General features: G+C 59.5%; 1 protein-coding gene across 2 annotated transcripts; it reads right to left on the bottom strand.

The window, feature by feature from the left end:
• Window positions 1-1,150: 1,150 nt before the first annotated feature.
• Window positions 1,151-16,825, bottom strand: FTSJ3 (FtsJ RNA 2'-O-methyltransferase 3). 2 transcript variants are annotated; one of them, XM_038385166.2, is made up of 22 exons: window positions 16,723-16,825; window positions 15,449-15,625; window positions 15,043-15,148; window positions 14,024-14,070; window positions 13,720-13,799; window positions 13,223-13,322; window positions 12,497-12,691; window positions 12,283-12,398; window positions 10,143-10,247; window positions 9,791-9,891; window positions 9,623-9,703; window positions 9,304-9,450; window positions 8,397-8,532; window positions 7,914-8,110; window positions 6,949-7,060; window positions 6,160-6,250; window positions 5,560-5,719; window positions 5,286-5,362; window positions 4,045-4,147; window positions 2,772-2,955; window positions 2,560-2,654; window positions 1,151-1,985 (listed from the first exon to the last, which is right to left on the bottom strand). In XM_038385166.2, exons 2-22 carry the CDS (start codon window positions 15,513-15,515, stop codon window positions 1,796-1,798), a joined length of 2,490 nt encoding a protein of 829 aa, XP_038241094.1. In that variant the 5' UTR covers window positions 15,516-15,625; window positions 16,723-16,825; the 3' UTR covers window positions 1,151-1,795. The 2 variants fall into 2 exon arrangements, with proteins under 2 accessions (XP_038241094.1, XP_043359208.1); XM_043503273.1 differs by lacking the exon at window positions 16,723-16,825 and adding an exon at window positions 15,717-15,912.
• Window positions 16,826-16,851: the final 26 nt, after the last annotated feature.

The following is a 16,851-nucleotide window of genomic DNA, read 5'->3' as shown; positions in this document are numbered from 1 at the left end:
ATGCAGGAGATCAGACTGGATGATCACAATGATCCCTTCTGGCCTTGGAATCCATGAATCCTGGTATGGGGGGGTAGGGCTCTGATGTGAGCAATTTCTGTCTTCTCCAGGTACAGGGGGGTTTAGTCCCCAGGATTTAAATTATATCCCTTACATGGGTCTGCCATGCCTAGAACGACAGACACTCTAAGTGTCTGTATTGTCTGGGTACACAGACACACATTAGAGCAGTGCAGGGACGTGAGAGACCTCACAAAACAGACTGTGAAAACCAGGGAGACTAGACTGAAGGTCTTCTCCTGGAGAAGTCTAGGAGGCCAGGCTCAGCCCGAAAGAGATGCAGGATCCTCCTAGGACTGATCACCCTTGGGCACAAAGTACCCTGGAAGCCATCTCTTCCACCTCTAAGGCTGTGCCTGCCCCGGTTAGCAACCTCAAGTGTGATGGACACCATCCTGCCAAGGAGCAAGGGGGCAGCTCTCCTCCCCAGGTGCCTGCTAAGTCACCTCTTTCTTTGTCACTTATGAAGGGCAGAGAGGATTTCACTTGGGGGTGGCCTCTCAGCACCACTGCTTCTGGCACCATCATTGCTCCTGGTGCTGCTGCGGGTGCATTCGGCACCACTGTTTTCTGCTCCAACGCATCACCACTGGAGCTCTCGCCTTCGTTACACGAGGTGCCGCTCTCCTCAGCGCCTCTGCTACCCGCACCTGTGGCCCAGACATCCCATTTCCTGCACTCAGCATCCATCACATGGGTCCTTCCCCCACACTTGGCAACAGTGCTATTCCAGGTGCAGGACAGACCCAGGCCTCCCCAATCCCAGGAGCTAGCACCCCATTGGCCACAATTCAGGGTGCTATTCTGCAACTGAGGCCTTTCTCTGGAGTCACCAGCTCGGCTCCCTTTCCCCTATTGAGACAGGCAGGGCTGGGAGAGAGCCCCAAGCGAAGAGGCCACAGCTCATTTGGGGAGCTGCCCCATCTGATGCTGGCAGCTGCACCTGCTTTAGTGAGCTCTGACAGCAGCCCCAGCGTCCTGCTGGTACTGCAGCCAGGAGGCCGAAAGAGACACCCAGCCTAAGAGCTAACAGAAGAGGCAGGATGCCCCGGCCGCAGGCTAGCAGAGCCACGGGGAACAGCAAACAGGCCCAGAGAACAGGGTTTAATTTCAGAGCAAGCTAGGAGTGCCGCTTCCCGCAGTGAGACCAGACAGTGGAGATGAGAAAGGGACAGGGACGCCTCTCCCTGCCCAGCTTTAGCTCCTGCTTTCCCAGCAAACCCCCATGCCATGCACCCGCTCAGTCTACAATCAGAGCAGGAAGCAATGCCGGACCGACCTCCAAGGAGCCCTGCTATCGGCCAGGCCGCGGACTGCACAGGAAGCCTGGCTGAAAGCAACAGTCAAAGCAGCCTGTGAACCTCCTGGCCTTGCTCTCTGTGGGGACCGGGACATGCACGCAGTGGGGTGTGGCTAGAAGGTGGATGTAGAGAGTAGAATTGACAGCTATGATGTCAACACAGAAGCCACATGACCAGGGCTAACCAATCGTCTGGCGCACAGCAAGCCTGGGAAGGGTGGTGGTGCCAGGAAGATGAGGCTGGCATGGCCAGTTCCCATGAGCTGCAGACAGGAAGTGGCTCCATTGCCAATAGGAAGTGCCCTCTTCTGATCCAGAGCATCTCCCTCCTCCTCTGGCTGAGGAGCCGGGGGCTCACAAGTGGGCTGTCCAGCTACCCCAGCCTGGCACACAGTGCCAGGCGCCGGCCATGCCCAGCCCTCGGGGGCAGAGTCCTCACTTGCGGCGCCGTTTTGTCTTCTCTTTTCCTTTCTGAGCCCTCATGTCCTTCTTCATGCGGCTGTCCACCACCTTGAAGTGTCCCTTGACCCCTGCAGGGCGCCGCACACGCCGGCCAACTCCCTTCTTGGCTACCAGGTAGGTGACCTCCCGCTTCTCCTTCCCCAGGCCGGCCTTCTTGTAGATGCTGCCAGAGGAGAGGGGAGAGAGGTTAGAGCAGAGACCCGCCCCCCAGCCGCTTGCCCGCCGGGTGGGAACAAGCCCAAGGAGGAGTCAGACCAACAGGGGGTGTCAATGCGACAGCTGGTGGGAGCAACTCCCAGCTCTGGATTCCACATGCTTCCCAGGGCACAAACTGCTCTGGGCTGAGCCCCCATCTCCACAGCCCTAGGAGCTGCCACGTCCTCCAGGGCTGCAGCCTCAGAAAAGCATGGGGATCTCCTTCCTTTCAGACCCCCGCCACCTCCCCACCTTTGTTCTCAGCTGCCTCTTCAGCCCCTGTCCAGCCAGCCAGACCCCCACCCTCCCAGGTCACTGGCTGCACGACCCTCTTCTCAGAACCCCCCCAGCTCAACGCCATTGCCCAACATTGGTGCACCAGGCAGCAGGGGCCTGGCCAAGGCAGAGGCGGGGAGCAGAAACGACCCCTCGGGAGCCTCATGGCCGCTTGCCTGCCTGGCACAGCTTCCGTTGTTCCAACAGATCCCAGGACAATCCAACCACCCCCTGTCCATGCCGTAGATCCCAAAATCATAACTCACCTGCGCAGCTGGGCCACCTTTTCACGCTCCGAAATATCCACTGTGCTCACCACAGCCTCTGCCTTCTTCTTCATCTGTTCCATCTTCTTCAGCATCTGGGGGAGATGGGAGAGATCAGGGAGTGGCTGGGGGGGCCCGGGCAGGCAGAGAGAGAAGAGGGTGGGGGGGAAGGGTAACCCCGTCCAGGGATGCAGGCCATGCGGCTCACTTACCCGCCGCTTCTTCCGGGCCTTGGCCTCTGCCACCTTTTTGATGGGGCGGGCGTTGATCTGGCGCCAGCGCTGCTTGTACTCATCCACTGTCTGCCGGTCCAGAGGCAGCTGCTTCCGGCGGTGCTGCTGTTCTTCCTGCTGGAACCACTCGGGCAGCTCCCCCTCCTCCTCGTTAAAGGCAAACCTGGGGAAGGGATGCCCCAGGTGACGACGGGGCCCAGGGACAAGCAGAGGAGTAGCTTCTCCTCCGGCTGCCATGGGGCTGACAGATAGAAGACTCAGACTCATTGACATTAAGGTCAGAAGGGACCATTCTGATCATCTAGTCCAACCTCCTGCACAGCGCAGGCCACAGAATCTCACCCACCCAGTCCTGCCATAAACCTCTCACCTATGTCTGAGCTACTGAAGTCCTCAAATTGTGGTTTAAAGACTTCAAGGAGCAGAGAATCCTTCAGCAACTGACCCGTGCCCTACGCTACAGAGGAAGGCGAAACTCCCCCAGGGCCTCTTCCAATCTGCCCTGGAGGAAAATTCCTTCCCGACCCCAAATATGGCATCAGCTGAACCCTGAGCACGTGGGCAAGATTCACCAACCAGATACCCAGGAAAGAATTCTCTGTAGTAACTCAGATCCCACCCCATCTAATGTCCCATCACAGGCCATTGGGCCTATTTACCATGAATAGTTAAAGATCAATTAATTGCCAAAATCATGTTATCCCATCATACCATCTCCTCCATAAACTTATCGAGTTTAATCTTGAAGCCAGATAGATCTTTTGCCCCCACTGCTCCCCTTGGAACGCTATTCCAGCACTTCACTCCTCTGGTGATTAGAAACCTTCATCTAATTTCAAGTGTAAACTCCCTGGATATAAACTGGCCATTTGTTCTTGTGTCCACATTGGTACTGAGCTTAAATAATTCCTCTCCCTCTCCGGTATTTATCCCTCTGATGTGTTTATAGAGAGCAATCATATCTCCCCTCAGCCTCTTTTGGTTAGGCTAAACAAGCCAAGTTTCTGACACCACCCCCATGGAAAGTGACCACCAGACAACTCACACCCACAGGGCAGGAGAGAAGGGATCAAATGAGGGATCCACCTCCTGCAACACACCCTGTTCTCTCCCCAAGAGTGAGCAACCAAGGGGGAACGGACCCCTCAAAACCACAGCTGTCCCCCTGCCCAGCGCCGCTTCTCCCCCCCAACAGGACCTGCCCAGAGCAGCTGGCCGCCGCTGCCCCCATACTGACTGCTGCCCCTGGTACCTGTTGAAGGAGTTGTCAATCAAGTCCCGCTTGGCTTTCCTGGAGGTGGCAATGACAGACCCCAGCGCGAGCCCCTCCGCATCCAGGACACGGGCTCGCTTCACTGGGGGGGGAGGGGAGGGGAAGAGAGAAGATGGATAAGTATGGGCTCAGGCTGCTACAAAACCTCCCACCTGGCCCCGGTACCTCCATATATGAAACCATTTACTCCTGAGAGAATTCTGCACCAAAAAATGAAAAATTTTGCAAGTTTTATTTGTCCAATAAATATGGAGGCTCCAGCATGGCAGTGGGGAGCACATGCCACTGGCTGCTCAGGGGTGGGAGATCACAGTGCAGCTCCCCCAGGACACAGACTCAGTGGTGAGGCTGCACCCAACCCTGATGCAGTGCAGGGACCAGGCCTGCCCCAGAAACACCCCAGGGCCCTGCCCCTCAGTGCCAGGTGTGCTCAGGCAGGCTCAGCCCAGCAGAATCCGAGTGTGGAGGGGCTTAGTGTGGTGGGATCCAGGTGTGGCTTGAGATCCAGGTGTGGCTGTGTGGGGCAATCTGGGTGCAGGCGGCTCAGTGGGGGATCCACGTGCAGAGGCAATGGGACTCTGCAGGGGGGTCCAGGTGAAGGTGGTTGGAGCTCAGCCGGGGGGGGGGGTGGTCTGGGTGTGGAGGGCTCAGTGGGGTGAGGATCCAGGTGCAGGTGGCTCGTCAGGGTGGACCAGGTGCAGGGGGAGTAATAGGTGCAGGATGCGTGGGGGAGGGAGGAATTTGCAGAGTTTCCTACAGCTGGGGGAGAAATCTGGGGGTGGCTCTGACAACCCCAGATGCCATGCAGGGGAAGAGGAAGTCCCATCCTCCCCAGCCCAGCCAGGAGGCTGAGCCCGGTGCAGGGTAGGAGCCTCATCTGCATCTTCCCCAGTCCCGCCCCCTGCCCCACAGTGATTTACCTCTCTGCCGGCTGCCCTGGGCACCCAAAACATACTGCTGGGGAGGGTGACATGATGGCTCTTGTGGCTTCCCTTTACTTCCCTGTCAGAAAGTCATTTTTCTGCAGGGAAGCAAAGAAATCTGTGGGGCACTTAAATTCTGCGCATGCGCAGTGGTGCAGAATTCCCCCATGAGTAGAAACCTCCATGGCCTTATGCCCTGTGCCCACCACTTAGACCTGAGCTCCATGCTTGTGTCTGGGGGTGCAGACACCCCAGCGGGGCTGCCTTTCCCCTGCACACAGCCCCCATGCAACTCACCTGGGTCCTCAATGGGCACCACCTCGAAGCCACCTGGCTCGGCCAGCGCCCGCTTCCTTCCCTTCTGTGATGTTTCCCTGGGGGGGAAGAGAGGAGCTGTCACTGCTGCTCATGCAGTGTCCCCCAAGGCAACGGTGCTCAGGACTGGGGAGGGGGGGGACTGGCAGCCCCCCCAGCTCATCCCTCCCACTGCGTAGAGTCTGGGGGCGGGGGCCCTGCTACACCCACCCTGCCCCCACACCAGGCGGGCCAGCGACCCCCGTTTGCTCCTCACCTCTCCTCGTCGCTGCTGCTGTCAGAGTCATCTTCGCCGCTGCTCCCACCGCCCTGGGCTTCACTGGGACCAGCCCCCACGGCTGCCCTGGGCCCCACCTCTGCTGCAGCTCCATCCTGGGATGGGGGCAGCTTCTTCTGCCCCTTCCCCTTCATGTTCCCTTGGTGTGACAAGCAAGGCCAGTGGGTGAGGTGAACTAGGGGGCTCCAAAGGGAGCTCATGGCTGGGAAGGGCCTTGCTGCTGGTCATGCTGGTAAGGGGGAATCCTGCTTCCCAGGGGCCCCAGCCACACTGGCTGGATGGACAGCATGGGGCCGGCTAGCTAGCTTCAGGGGAGCCCTGCACCCTGCCCTGTTTGGCTGGGCCCCTTTCCCTGGGGGGCTGAGCCATGGTCAAGCTTGTCTCACCAGACTCTACCCACCCCCATTCAGGCAATCCCGAGAGCAGGCCGGGGACCCAGAGCTCCAATTGCTTCTGTGATCTTGTGGCCAGTTCCTCGCCTGGACAATGGGGGCACAGCTTCCTCCTGGGCTTGGCTGCCAAGGGCGCTACCCCCAGGGACAGCAGGCCCTATTTATCACACCATGGCCCCCTTCTCACCTGGCGGCGGCTCCTTCCTCTCAGACAGCACCCGCGCCTGGCTGATCTCCAGGGCCTCGTCTGCATCGTCCTCAATGCTGGCAAAGACCTCCTAGGGACAGGGAGCGCTCAGTCACAGAAGGCAGGGCTGAGCTGGAAGGGAGGTGGGGGGCAGCAAAAGATACGTGAATGGCAGGGATCTGGCGGAGGAGGGGGCAGCGAGAAACACATGGGTAGCAGGGAGCTGGGGGGTGGGACCTGTGAATTGCAGGGAGCTGGCCGTGGGGCAATGAGAGACACGTGGGTGGCAGGGAGCTGGCGGGAGGGTGGAGGGGCAGTGGAAGACATGGGTGGCAGGGATGGAGGGGGCAGCAGGAGACACGTGGGTAGCTGGGAGCTGGTGGGGGGGAGAGCGGGAGACATGAGTGGCAGGGACGGAGGGGGCAGTGAGACACGTGGGTAGCTGGGAGGAGGGGGCAAGGACACAGGCCCTCGTGCATGGGCTGCTCTCACTGTGCTCCCCACTCTCCCCCTGGGGTCCCTGCAGCCCACGTGGGGAGACTCTGGTCCCTGCAACTCCCCAGCCCCAGCCAAGCCTCCCTGGGGGAGCTCAGGAGTCTCCTGGCAGCCATTAGCACCACAGCTCACACATGCTGTGCTGCCACCAGAGGGAGACAGGTCAGAGCCAGCACAGACCCAGCTCCAGCCAGCAAAGAGTGGGTGACCCAGGTGAGGCTGGAGCCGCTGCACAGGGGCTGGGACACCCCCCACCCCAGGGTCTGGCCCTTCCCGGCCAGCGGGGACACTCACCTTCCCGAACCACAGTGTGGTCTGCCTCTCGTCCAGCACTGACTTCTCCTCCAGGGGCACTAGCAGGGGATTTTCCTCCCCCTCCTCCTCTGCCAGCTGCTGGAAGGTCCCTCTGCAACACAGCCAGCCGGGCACGCTCAGCCCTGGCACCACGGACAGGGACCCGGCGGGGGGCAGCCAGGCTGCTTCGCACAGGGCTCCCCGGGGCGGGGCACTCAGCAGAGCTGCCCACCTGGCTACAACCCCTGGGAAATGGGGCAGAGCCTCCCACTGCAGCCGTGCTGCAAGGGTTAAGGGCCAAGCAGGCCAACTCCATCCGCCTGGTCATCATCCCCGCCAGTCTCAGCGCCCCCTACTGGGAGCCCAGAGTAGAGGGGCTGTCATTTGCCCAGCATCCCTCATGGCCATGGACCTACCAAATTCACATCATTTTTGTAAATTTCAGTCACAGCATTTTATAAAAAGGTTGAATGTCACGGTTTCAGATACTTAAATTTCACGGTGTTGTAACAAAGTATGAATATGTATTTAAAAATGGCAAAATATAAACATGTAAAGCCCATGCCAACCCCCCCCCCCCAAAATGACAACCCCGCAATGCAGTGTCACCCTCACTTCTGTGCTGCCTTCAGAGCTGGGCTCCCAGCCAGCAGCTGCCGCTCTCCAGCCGCCCAGCTCTGAAGGCAGCGCAGAAGTAGGAGTGGCAATGCTAGAAGCCCCAGTTTGCGAAACGCTGCTTAGATTAAAAGTACACAAGAGACCAGATTTTACAGGGAAGACCAGATTTCATGGTCCAGGACGTGTTTTTCACGGACATGAACTTGGTAGCGCCCTACTCATGGCCAAGCTGGCCCGCAAGCTGCTCCAACTGGGGGGATTTTACTGCAGCTGCCAGGATCCCTCACCTGCCCTCCAGCCCCAGGGCAGGTGGGCGAGTGCCCCCTGCTCCCCACAGCGACTCTGACCTCTTTGGGCCCAGTTCCCGCTTGGCTTCCTGCAGCCGCTCCTCGACATCGGCCAGCTCGTCCGAGCCCAAGTCGCTGGCCAGAGACACATCATCCGCGTCGTCCTGCTCCGAGAGGGCCACGTCGTCGTCCTCACGCGGCGCCTCCAGGAAGGCATCAGCAGACGCCATATCGCCCCTGGCCACCTCGTTCAGCAGCTGAGGACCAGGGAGCGAGTTTCAGGAGCCAGGCCCCACAGAAATCAAATCATCCTGTCTCCTCTTCCTCCCCTGCCAGTTCCCCCTTTGGCCAGCTGCTCTCCCAGCCCAGCAGCCACCTGGCCGGCCAATACCCCTGGAGTGCCCCCACCCGCCACTCTCCTAGCCCTGCTCACTCCCCTGTAGCCTCCTCATTGCCCAAGGCCCACCAACCCTCCAGCTCTGCCCCGAGCAGACATTGGCCGTCATGCCGGTGGGGAGCAAGCTGTTGCCCCTGCAGCCTCACCCGGGTCTTGCCGATGGTTCTGAGGGAGAACATGCCAGTCTCGCCCTCGTCCGCGATGGAGACACCGGGCAGGTCCATCTTCAACTCAATGCGCTCACGCTGCTTACGCTGCTCCTTCAGGATCTTCTTCTTCTTCCTGGGGGGAACCCCGTCGGGGGAGGGGTGTCATGCTGCAGCCAGTGCCCCACAGCTGCTGTCACAAGGATGGGAGCCCGGCTGCCCCAGCATGCCTCCCAACGGGTCTGTCTGACTGCCCCCCCCAGAAAGAGACCCCTGTGCTGGGGGACTAGGCCCATAGTTCTCTACTGCTGCAGGGCCATGCTCTGCAGTCATGGGGGAAGGGGCACCATCCCCCTCCACTACTGAGGGCACCCATCATGCTGGGGCAGAGCAGTGAGCTGCCACCAGGCAATGAGCTCCAGCTGCTGCCGGGGCCCCATGGAGCTGGGTCTTGTGGGGGGTGTCAGAGAAGGCCTAGCTGGCAGGACTCCTGGGTTCTATTCCCAGCTCTGTTGCAGACCTTGGGAGCTTGGGCAAGTCACTCCACTCACTCCCTCGCACGCTGGGGTGGGTGAGCGTCTGAGCCGGGCTGGGGTCTCTGGGAAGGGCAGCAGTCCTGAGGCCAAAGGAAACTGCTCCTGGAAATAGGTCTGAAGGGAGAGGAGCCATGGGGGCACTCAGGGCACATAGGAGTACCCGGAGGGTGCAGGCACCCAGGGAGCTCCCGGGGTGCCCAAGTGTGACAAGGGAGAGCCCCCTGCAGCATTTCTGCTGGCTGGACACCCCAGCCCAGCTGAGGACAAGCTCATCACATGCCTGCAAACAGCAGGAGCTCACAGCACTGAGCTTCCCCCACCCCTGGGTGCCCAGATCCCCTGGCTCAGCCCCCTGGGAGGGCAGCACTCACCTCTTCAGCTCAGCCACTTCCTCTGCCTTCAGCTCTGCCAACCTCAGTTCCATCTCCTCCTCCTCCTCGATGGCTCCATCCCCAGCTTCTCCCGATGTCTTCCCGGCCTCCTCCTCGCCGCCCTCCTCCTCCTCGCCGGAGCTCAAGCTGCCAGAAGATGGAGTCACTCAGCCTGGCCCTGCCCCACCAGCCAACCCTGGGCCAGGCTCCCCAGCGCCACCAGTTGGGGGGTACTAGCTACGGAGCTCCCAGTGTCACAGCACGCCCTGGTGTGCATGGAGGGGGCAGCTGATGTTGGAAGCCATGTTTCTCCTCCTACCTGATGTCCAGCTCCTTGGCCTGCTCCTTCAGTTTCCTGGCCATAAAGCGACGGAGCTTCGTCCTCCAGTTCAGCAGGGCCCTGAGCAGAGAGGCAGCAAGTTAGAACCAGTCACCCCAGGCAATGCCGGACTCCCCAAGCCCAGGCCACGTGCCCCTGCCCCCATACCTGAGCTCCTTGCGGCCCAGCACACGGATGTCCCGGCAGCACTGGCGAAGCTCCTCGGTGGTGGTGCTGTGTCGCTCCAGCTCGCTGTCCCCCAGCGTGATCTGCACAGGAGCCAAAGGGGAAAGGCTGCAGCCGCCTCCTTCCCGAGGCCCAGCAGCTGCCGCAACCCTTCCCCTGCCCCAAGCCCAAGGTCAGGGCCATGGGTCCCACCAGCAAGCTCCTGGGTGCTGCTAAGTGCACTGCAGGCGTCCAGCAGAGGGGCTGAGCCAAGCCCCGCACACATGCCCATGGTCCAGCCTGTGGGCCCTCCCTTCTCCGCCCCCACGGGGCCAGCCATGCCCCGGGCACCCACCTCGTTGGCCTTGGAGAGAAAATCCACAGGGTTGGGGGCCTTGAGGAAATCCATCAGGGTGAAGCGGTGATAGAGCGTTGTGTCACCTTCTGCATATCCCTCCGCCTATGAGAAGGGAGAACAGGGTCAGAGCCGTACATTCACGGCAGGGGCCATTAGATCAACTAGTCTGACCTCTGGCCTAGCCAAGCCGTTTCACTTCCCCCCCTCACACCCATATGGAACCCACGGCTTGTGGTGGCTAAAGCTCCTTCCAGAAGCCTCCAGCTTGGAGCTGGCAACACCGAGATGGGGCCCCCTCCCTTCCCTGGGCAGTTTGTTCCAATGGCCAGTTGCCCGCTCAGGGAACACTTCCTGTCTCATTTCTAATTTGAATGCGTCTAACTTCAGCTTCCCAGCCAGGGGTTCTCGTTTTGCCTGTTGCCCTTAATGAGCCTGTTAGTCACCGGTATTTTCTCCCCGTGAAGATCAAATCGCTGTCATCAAGTCAACTCTCAGTCTGCTCTGTGATCAGCGAAACAGAGTGAGCTCTGCAGGTCACTCTCTGGCCTCTTCGCCAGCCCCCAAATCGGTTTTGTGGCTCTTTTCTGCACCCTCTCAAATAAGTCAACATCTTCTTGAATGCAGACCCCTGACTGGGGTGCGATCTCCAGCGTCGATCCCAGCAGTGCCATACAGAACTCTGCTCGGACTCCCCTCTTCACACAGCCACGGGTCACATCAGTATCACACCTGGAGTTCCCGGGCAGCTATTGTCCACGATGAATCCTAGGTCCTGTCCAGAGTCCCTGCTTTCCAAGACACAGGCCCCCATTCTGCAGGTATGGCCCTAGACACATGACCTTGCTTTTGGCTGTATTAAAACACCTGGTGTTTGAATGGGTCCAGATCACCCTGCGATCCTGATTGCTCCATAGCGCTACCCTGTCCCAATCGATGTGTCTCACTCCACAAGTCTTTGGCTCAGCTGCACCTTTGCTATTTGCTTCCCAACTGATGAAAATGTTGAATGAGGTCAGGCCTAGTACCAGTCTCTGTGGAACCACACTGGACACTCGCCCATTTGACGACGATGCCATATGGACAAACACCTTTTGAGATCTGACAGTTCCCCGGTCTTAATCCACTTACTGCGTGCTTCGCAGGTACCGCTCAGTGCTACGTTTTCAGTTAGCATGTTGTGCAGTACTAAGACAAGAACCTTTCAAAGAATGAAATCAGGTTTGTTTGACAAGAACCCCCCCCCCACCATCACCACCAAATCACGCTGACCGGCATGAATTAACATCAGTAGGCTAGAGATTTTCTCAGCCAACTCTTAGGACTTTTTGGGCGCTAGTTATTTGCTAGTGACATGCTGATTTTAAAATGTTTGTTCAGAGTAGATGATTTTTAACATCCACGTTGGTTACTAATGGACTAGAAACTACTTCACCATCCTCATGTAATACGGTAACATAATCCTGCTTTTTGCCAAACACACAAATATTCATTAAACGCTTTTCTGCCTTTTCTATATTAATAACTTTACCATCTCCTCCGAGTGTAATAGGCCTATACCATTGCTAGCATTTATTTTATGCCTAATATCCTTAAACTCTTTATTGTCCTTAGCTCTGCAAACCAGGGAGTTTACCCTGATCTCTTTAGCTTCCCTTACCAATTTTCTATCCTCCATAACTTCTAATTCATATCCATTGCTATGCATTTCCCCTTTTTCCCCCCCATGTAATATATATTGCTTTTTTATGTCTAATTGTCACTTTCTCTTCACCGCTGAACCAGGATGGAATTTTAGGTAAAATTCTTTCTTGATTGTAGAATTATGGTTTTTTGGCCGCACCCTCTAAAAGGGCTCCCAATTTTCATTCATTTGCCTGTCTACATTTTTCCTCCCAGGCAATTTCACTCATAGTTTTTCTCGGCTTTGGGAAATTAGCGTGTTTGAAGTGCCAAGCATATATATTACTAGCCAGATGGGATGATTAAACAGCAGGCTCCACTCGGCAGGGTCCAAGTGCTACAGCTTCCACCAGCCCCACTTTAAGCTGTGCACCCCTCTCCTCATCCCTGGGGGCTACTCTCCCTGACCCAAAGGACCTCCCCTCACAGCCAAGCCCCCCAGACTGCTCACTTGTACCTTTGGTTTCTTTTTGGTCACCAGCTCGCTCACAGATTTGGCCTGAATCTCAACTTCCTTGAAGGCAAATTTGGGATCAAAGAATTTGTTGTCAATTTTATCTGGGGACAGATATCCTGGGAGAGAGAAAAGGAAAGGATCAGAGATGTCAACCAGCGACACCCCCTTCCCCTTCTTCCCCCCCCCCGCCCAGCAACCCCTGGCCCCAGCTCACCCTGGCAGACGACGAAGATCTCGGCTGACTCATTGCGGGAGGCCTGTGGCTTGGTGGCCTGCACCTTGCGAAACAGCTGCTGGAAGATCCACAGGAGGGGCTGGTAGTCGCGGGAGCGGAAGACTTTTGTGATAAACCAGCCACCCTTGGAAAGGAATTCACAGGCCAACTTCAGGGCCATGAGCGTCAAGTTGGCTGGAGTGGAGAATGGAGGTGGGTCAGTGCCAAAGCCAACCCCATCGAGCCCTCACTCCCAGTGTCTCCAAACGCAGCAGGCCGGGACGTGGCTAGGGAGTGGGATCCAGCTTGATTCTGGTTCCCATGGTGCCTGTCATTGTGGTACCTGAGGGGAAGGATAGGGCAGGGCTGGACTCAGCCCTGGGCCTGTTGAGGAAAGAACTCCACAGACACTTGCCCGGCGCTGCAAGTCGTGCTCCTTTCCCTCCCCTGGGGCGTCTCACACTTCCACGGGGCCCAGGCCTCCTGCCACTCTCTGCACTGGAGCATCTGACCAACAGTGCCGGGCTACAGCCAGAGGGTCCCAATCCCTTGTAACTGGGCCGGCCCCAGCAGGCCCTTTGCTCCTGCACTGGGGGACAGGGGTGATGGGACACAGGACTGCTGAGCTGGACGCAGGGACTGCGCTGCAGCTCCAGGGCGCAAGGGATGGAGCTGAACCCTTGGCTATCACAGGGCCCAGGGCTGCCAGGCGAGTGGGGGACGTACCTTGGGAGTAGGCATCATGCACCCAGCTGGCCCCCACATTGGGGGCCCCGTCGTTCAGCACCACGTCCACCTTCCACGTCTGCAGTTCCTTGCGCACGGCCTGTGGTGGCGAGGGCAGGGGGTGAGCCTGGGACACCCTCCCTGCCAGGACAGTCCCCCTCACATTCCCTACAGCAGAGTGTGGGAGGGGGGCAAGGGCACAGTGAGCCTGCCACCCCTCCCCCCAGGCCAGGCCTCTCCACCAACACCCCAAGACCAACGCTCCCACTTGCCTACAGAATCTGCGCTCCAGCACTGAGCGGCTGAGCCACCCCCAAGGGTCCTCCCCAATCCCCCCAAGGGAAACTGGGGTTGGTGGCTCGGGGATACCACCACAGAGACGCCTCTTGGGGGCAGGTGGACATGATGCCCCCAATTCCCCCAGAAAAAGGGCCGGGAGAGATGTGCTAAAGCATCTGGCTGTTGGGGTTCAGGAGACGTTATGGGGTGGGAATTACCTGGCGACACTTCTCCGTGGTGATGTCCTCCTGCAGCGTCACCACGTTGGGGATGGGTTTAATGGGGACCAAATCCACCCCTAGGAGAGAGAGACACTCAGCATCCGCTAGACCCCCTCCCCCAATGGGGGTGCTGCCCCGTTCTCAACAGCCCCCAACTCCCATGAGGGGTGGCACCCACCCCAGTCATCAGGAGGGACAGTGTCCCCTTCCCAACCAGCTCCTCAGCGACTGCCCCTTCTCTCCTAGGCCCAGCCTCCCCAGGCATCCTGTCCTGTCCCCGATCCACCCTCCCCTCACTCACCAATAATGAGGCTTGAAACTGGCATGAACTTGGAGGCCACTTGCAGCCTGTGGAGAGGAGAAAGGGCCAGAGACAGCGTAAGGCTTCAGCTTCCTGCTTTGCCCCATAATGACCCACACAGCCCCCCCCGCCCCCATCACAGGAAAGGAAACGAGTCCCACAGGACTGACTCTGACAGAGGAAACCCAAGTGGTGGGGGGGCTCTGCAACCACCCCTTGGGTCCTGGCACCCCAATGAGTCTCTACACAGGCCACGGATACGGCTGTTTAGGGTCACCCCCACTCCAGGCTGGTCCGAGACTGGGCGGAGGGCATAGTTGGGGGGGGTCCAGCTTGGAGGGTCTGGTAGCGTAGGGAGCTGCTCCCCTGACTCACAGCAGCCCCGCTCAGTCAACGCTGCCTCGACTGGGGACAGATGTGTTGCCCTGGAGGACTCTACCCTCATCTTTCATGGGGAGATACCTGCGATACCTCATCTGGTGGAGCCAGAGCAGGGAGAGCTCCCTGGGGTCCCGTGGCTCCCTAAGGACAGGCAATGCACCAGCAGCAGCTCTAGGCCTGGGCACTGATCTCTTGCCAGCATCTGCCTGCTCTTGGGAGCCGCCCACTACAGGACAGTCACCCAGGGTTTGGGGCAGGATAGCTCTGGCATCCCCTGGAGTGCGACAGGTGCTGAGAATTGCCCCCTGGCAGCAGCCTGCCATGGCCACAAGGCTGTTCGCCAGCCCAGGGGGGCGGGGAGGTTGGACAGTGTGTGTCCGCCGCACAATTGCTCTTCTGCCCCAAGACTCAGTTCGTTAGCCACTGATGGTGCCCAGGAAGCAGGTAGGGCTGCACATGGGCTCTGGGCCTTCCCAAAATGTGAGTGAGTGGGCTGGAGCTCTGCCAAGCCAGCCAGGACATTCCTGCCTCCTGTCACCCAGGGGCCCCCAGGGTACCTGCCAGCCCCCGTTCCAAGGGCCGGCGGGCAGGAGGGTCCCCTGGGTTCTGATGGGGCAGCTGTGGCCCCTGACACTCACCAGCCGCCAGGGGCTGCACACAAGTCCAGCAGCGCGCGGGATTTCGGCAGGAACTGGAACTTACGGTTGAGCTGAATCAGCTTGAACGAGGATCGTGAGCGAAAGCCTAAAAGGAGGGAGAGTCAGAGCTTTCCGGGGAGCCGGGTAAGTCCCAGCTCTGCACTCTGCAGCTGCAAGGGGGGACAAGACCGGCTCAGTGCCCGTCGCAAGCTCCCCAGCAGCCGCTGCAGGGCTGGAAGCGTGGAAACAAACAGAACAACCTACGGCAGGGAGCACAGCCCAGGCTGGGCCATGCGTGGGAGGTCGTGGCCCAGCAGAGGTAGGATGTGGGTGCTGAGGTGCAGAGTCACATCCCAGGAGAGATGCCTCCAGAACTCAGCAGATACAGACCCTCACCCCCACTCACCCGTCTCCTTGGCCAGGCGGTAGAACTTGTCCCGGCGGCTCTTCCCCACTTTGCCCTTCTTGCCCATGCTAGGGGGGTGAAGGAGCCCGGAGGCTTGCTCAGGCCCAGAGGCTCTGCTCGCTCTTCGACAGGCGGGGGAGCCCCACGATCAGTCACAGGCAGCAGTGCACACGCCTTCTGTGGAGAGAGGGGAAGCGGCAGCAGGTTGAACCCAGAGTCCAAATTGCCCCTCATTGGCTCTGAACACCCCCGGGAGCACGTCACTCACCCCAACACTGGGCTGGGGGAAGGGAGGTCTCTCCCATCCCATTCTCTGCAGCTGCTCTCCAAGCCAGACTGCTACAGATCAAGGTGTGAGTAACCCCATGACTCCGCCCGAGGCCCCACATCCCCAGGTTGCTCCACAGGTACCCCAGTTCCAAACCCACTGCTGTTTACAGTAGGACAACCCTCTAGATGCATTTAGTCACCCCACCCTGCAAAAAAAAAAAAAAAATCTACATGGCTAGATATGGTCCCCCCCCCCCCCCCCACTGTGACGCCAAACTCCAAAGCAACCCGCACCCGCCCGCCTCCCCCTGAGCAGCGGCTGAGTGGGGCTAGGACCTGTCAGACCCCCAGCCAGTGGGGAGACCAGATCCGCACTTGCTGGCTCTAGCCCAGAAACTGAGTCAAAGGAGTGCAGGTTCCTCGCACTGCAGGGCGGCCAGAGGTCAGCACCCAGGGAGTGCAGGGGACCAAACCTCAGACAGCCCGGCTGCCCACAGGGAAGGGCAGTGCCAACCCCCGGCGAGGTCCCAGGGAGCCAACTGTGGAAGGGCTGGTCTGGTCATTCCAGCTTGGGGCAGCTTTGAAAGAAATAAATCCCCCCAAGTCCCCACCAATCCCTCCACTCCCCAGCAAACCTCCCCAAGTCCCCGCAGCCCCCGCCAATCCCCCCACCCCCAGCAAACCTCCCCGAGACCCCGCAAATCCCCCCGCCAATCCCCCCACTCCCCAGCAAACCTCCCCGAGTCCCCGCAAATCCCCCCGCCAATCCCCCCACCCCCAGCAAACCTCCCCGAGTCCCCGCAAATCCCCCCGCCAATCCCCCCACCCCCAGCAAACCTCCCCGAGTCCCCGCCAATCCCCCCGCCCCTAGCAAACCTCCCCGCCAATCCCCCCGCCAATGCCCCCCAATCCTAGCAAATCCCTGCACCGCCCCCCGCTGCTGCTCCCGGACACTGGGTCACAGCCCGCCCCGCGTGACCAACCCGACCCCGACCTCGACTCACCCCCACCCCGACCCGGCTGGCGGCGCACACCAGCTGCACGTGCCAAGCTACTTCCCACACTGCCCCGCGCGTGCCATCACTTCCGTTTCCGTCACGACGCCACCCAGCCGCCATCTTGTGAGTGGCGCC

Source organism: Dermochelys coriacea, chromosome 27 (genome assembly GCF_009764565.3).
Source record: "Dermochelys coriacea isolate rDerCor1 chromosome 27, rDerCor1.pri.v4, whole genome shotgun sequence".
Taxonomy (NCBI): domain Eukaryota; kingdom Metazoa; phylum Chordata; order Testudines; family Dermochelyidae; genus Dermochelys; species Dermochelys coriacea.
Note: the sequence above shows the minus strand (reverse complement) of the source record. Positions and strands in the feature narration are given on the sequence as shown.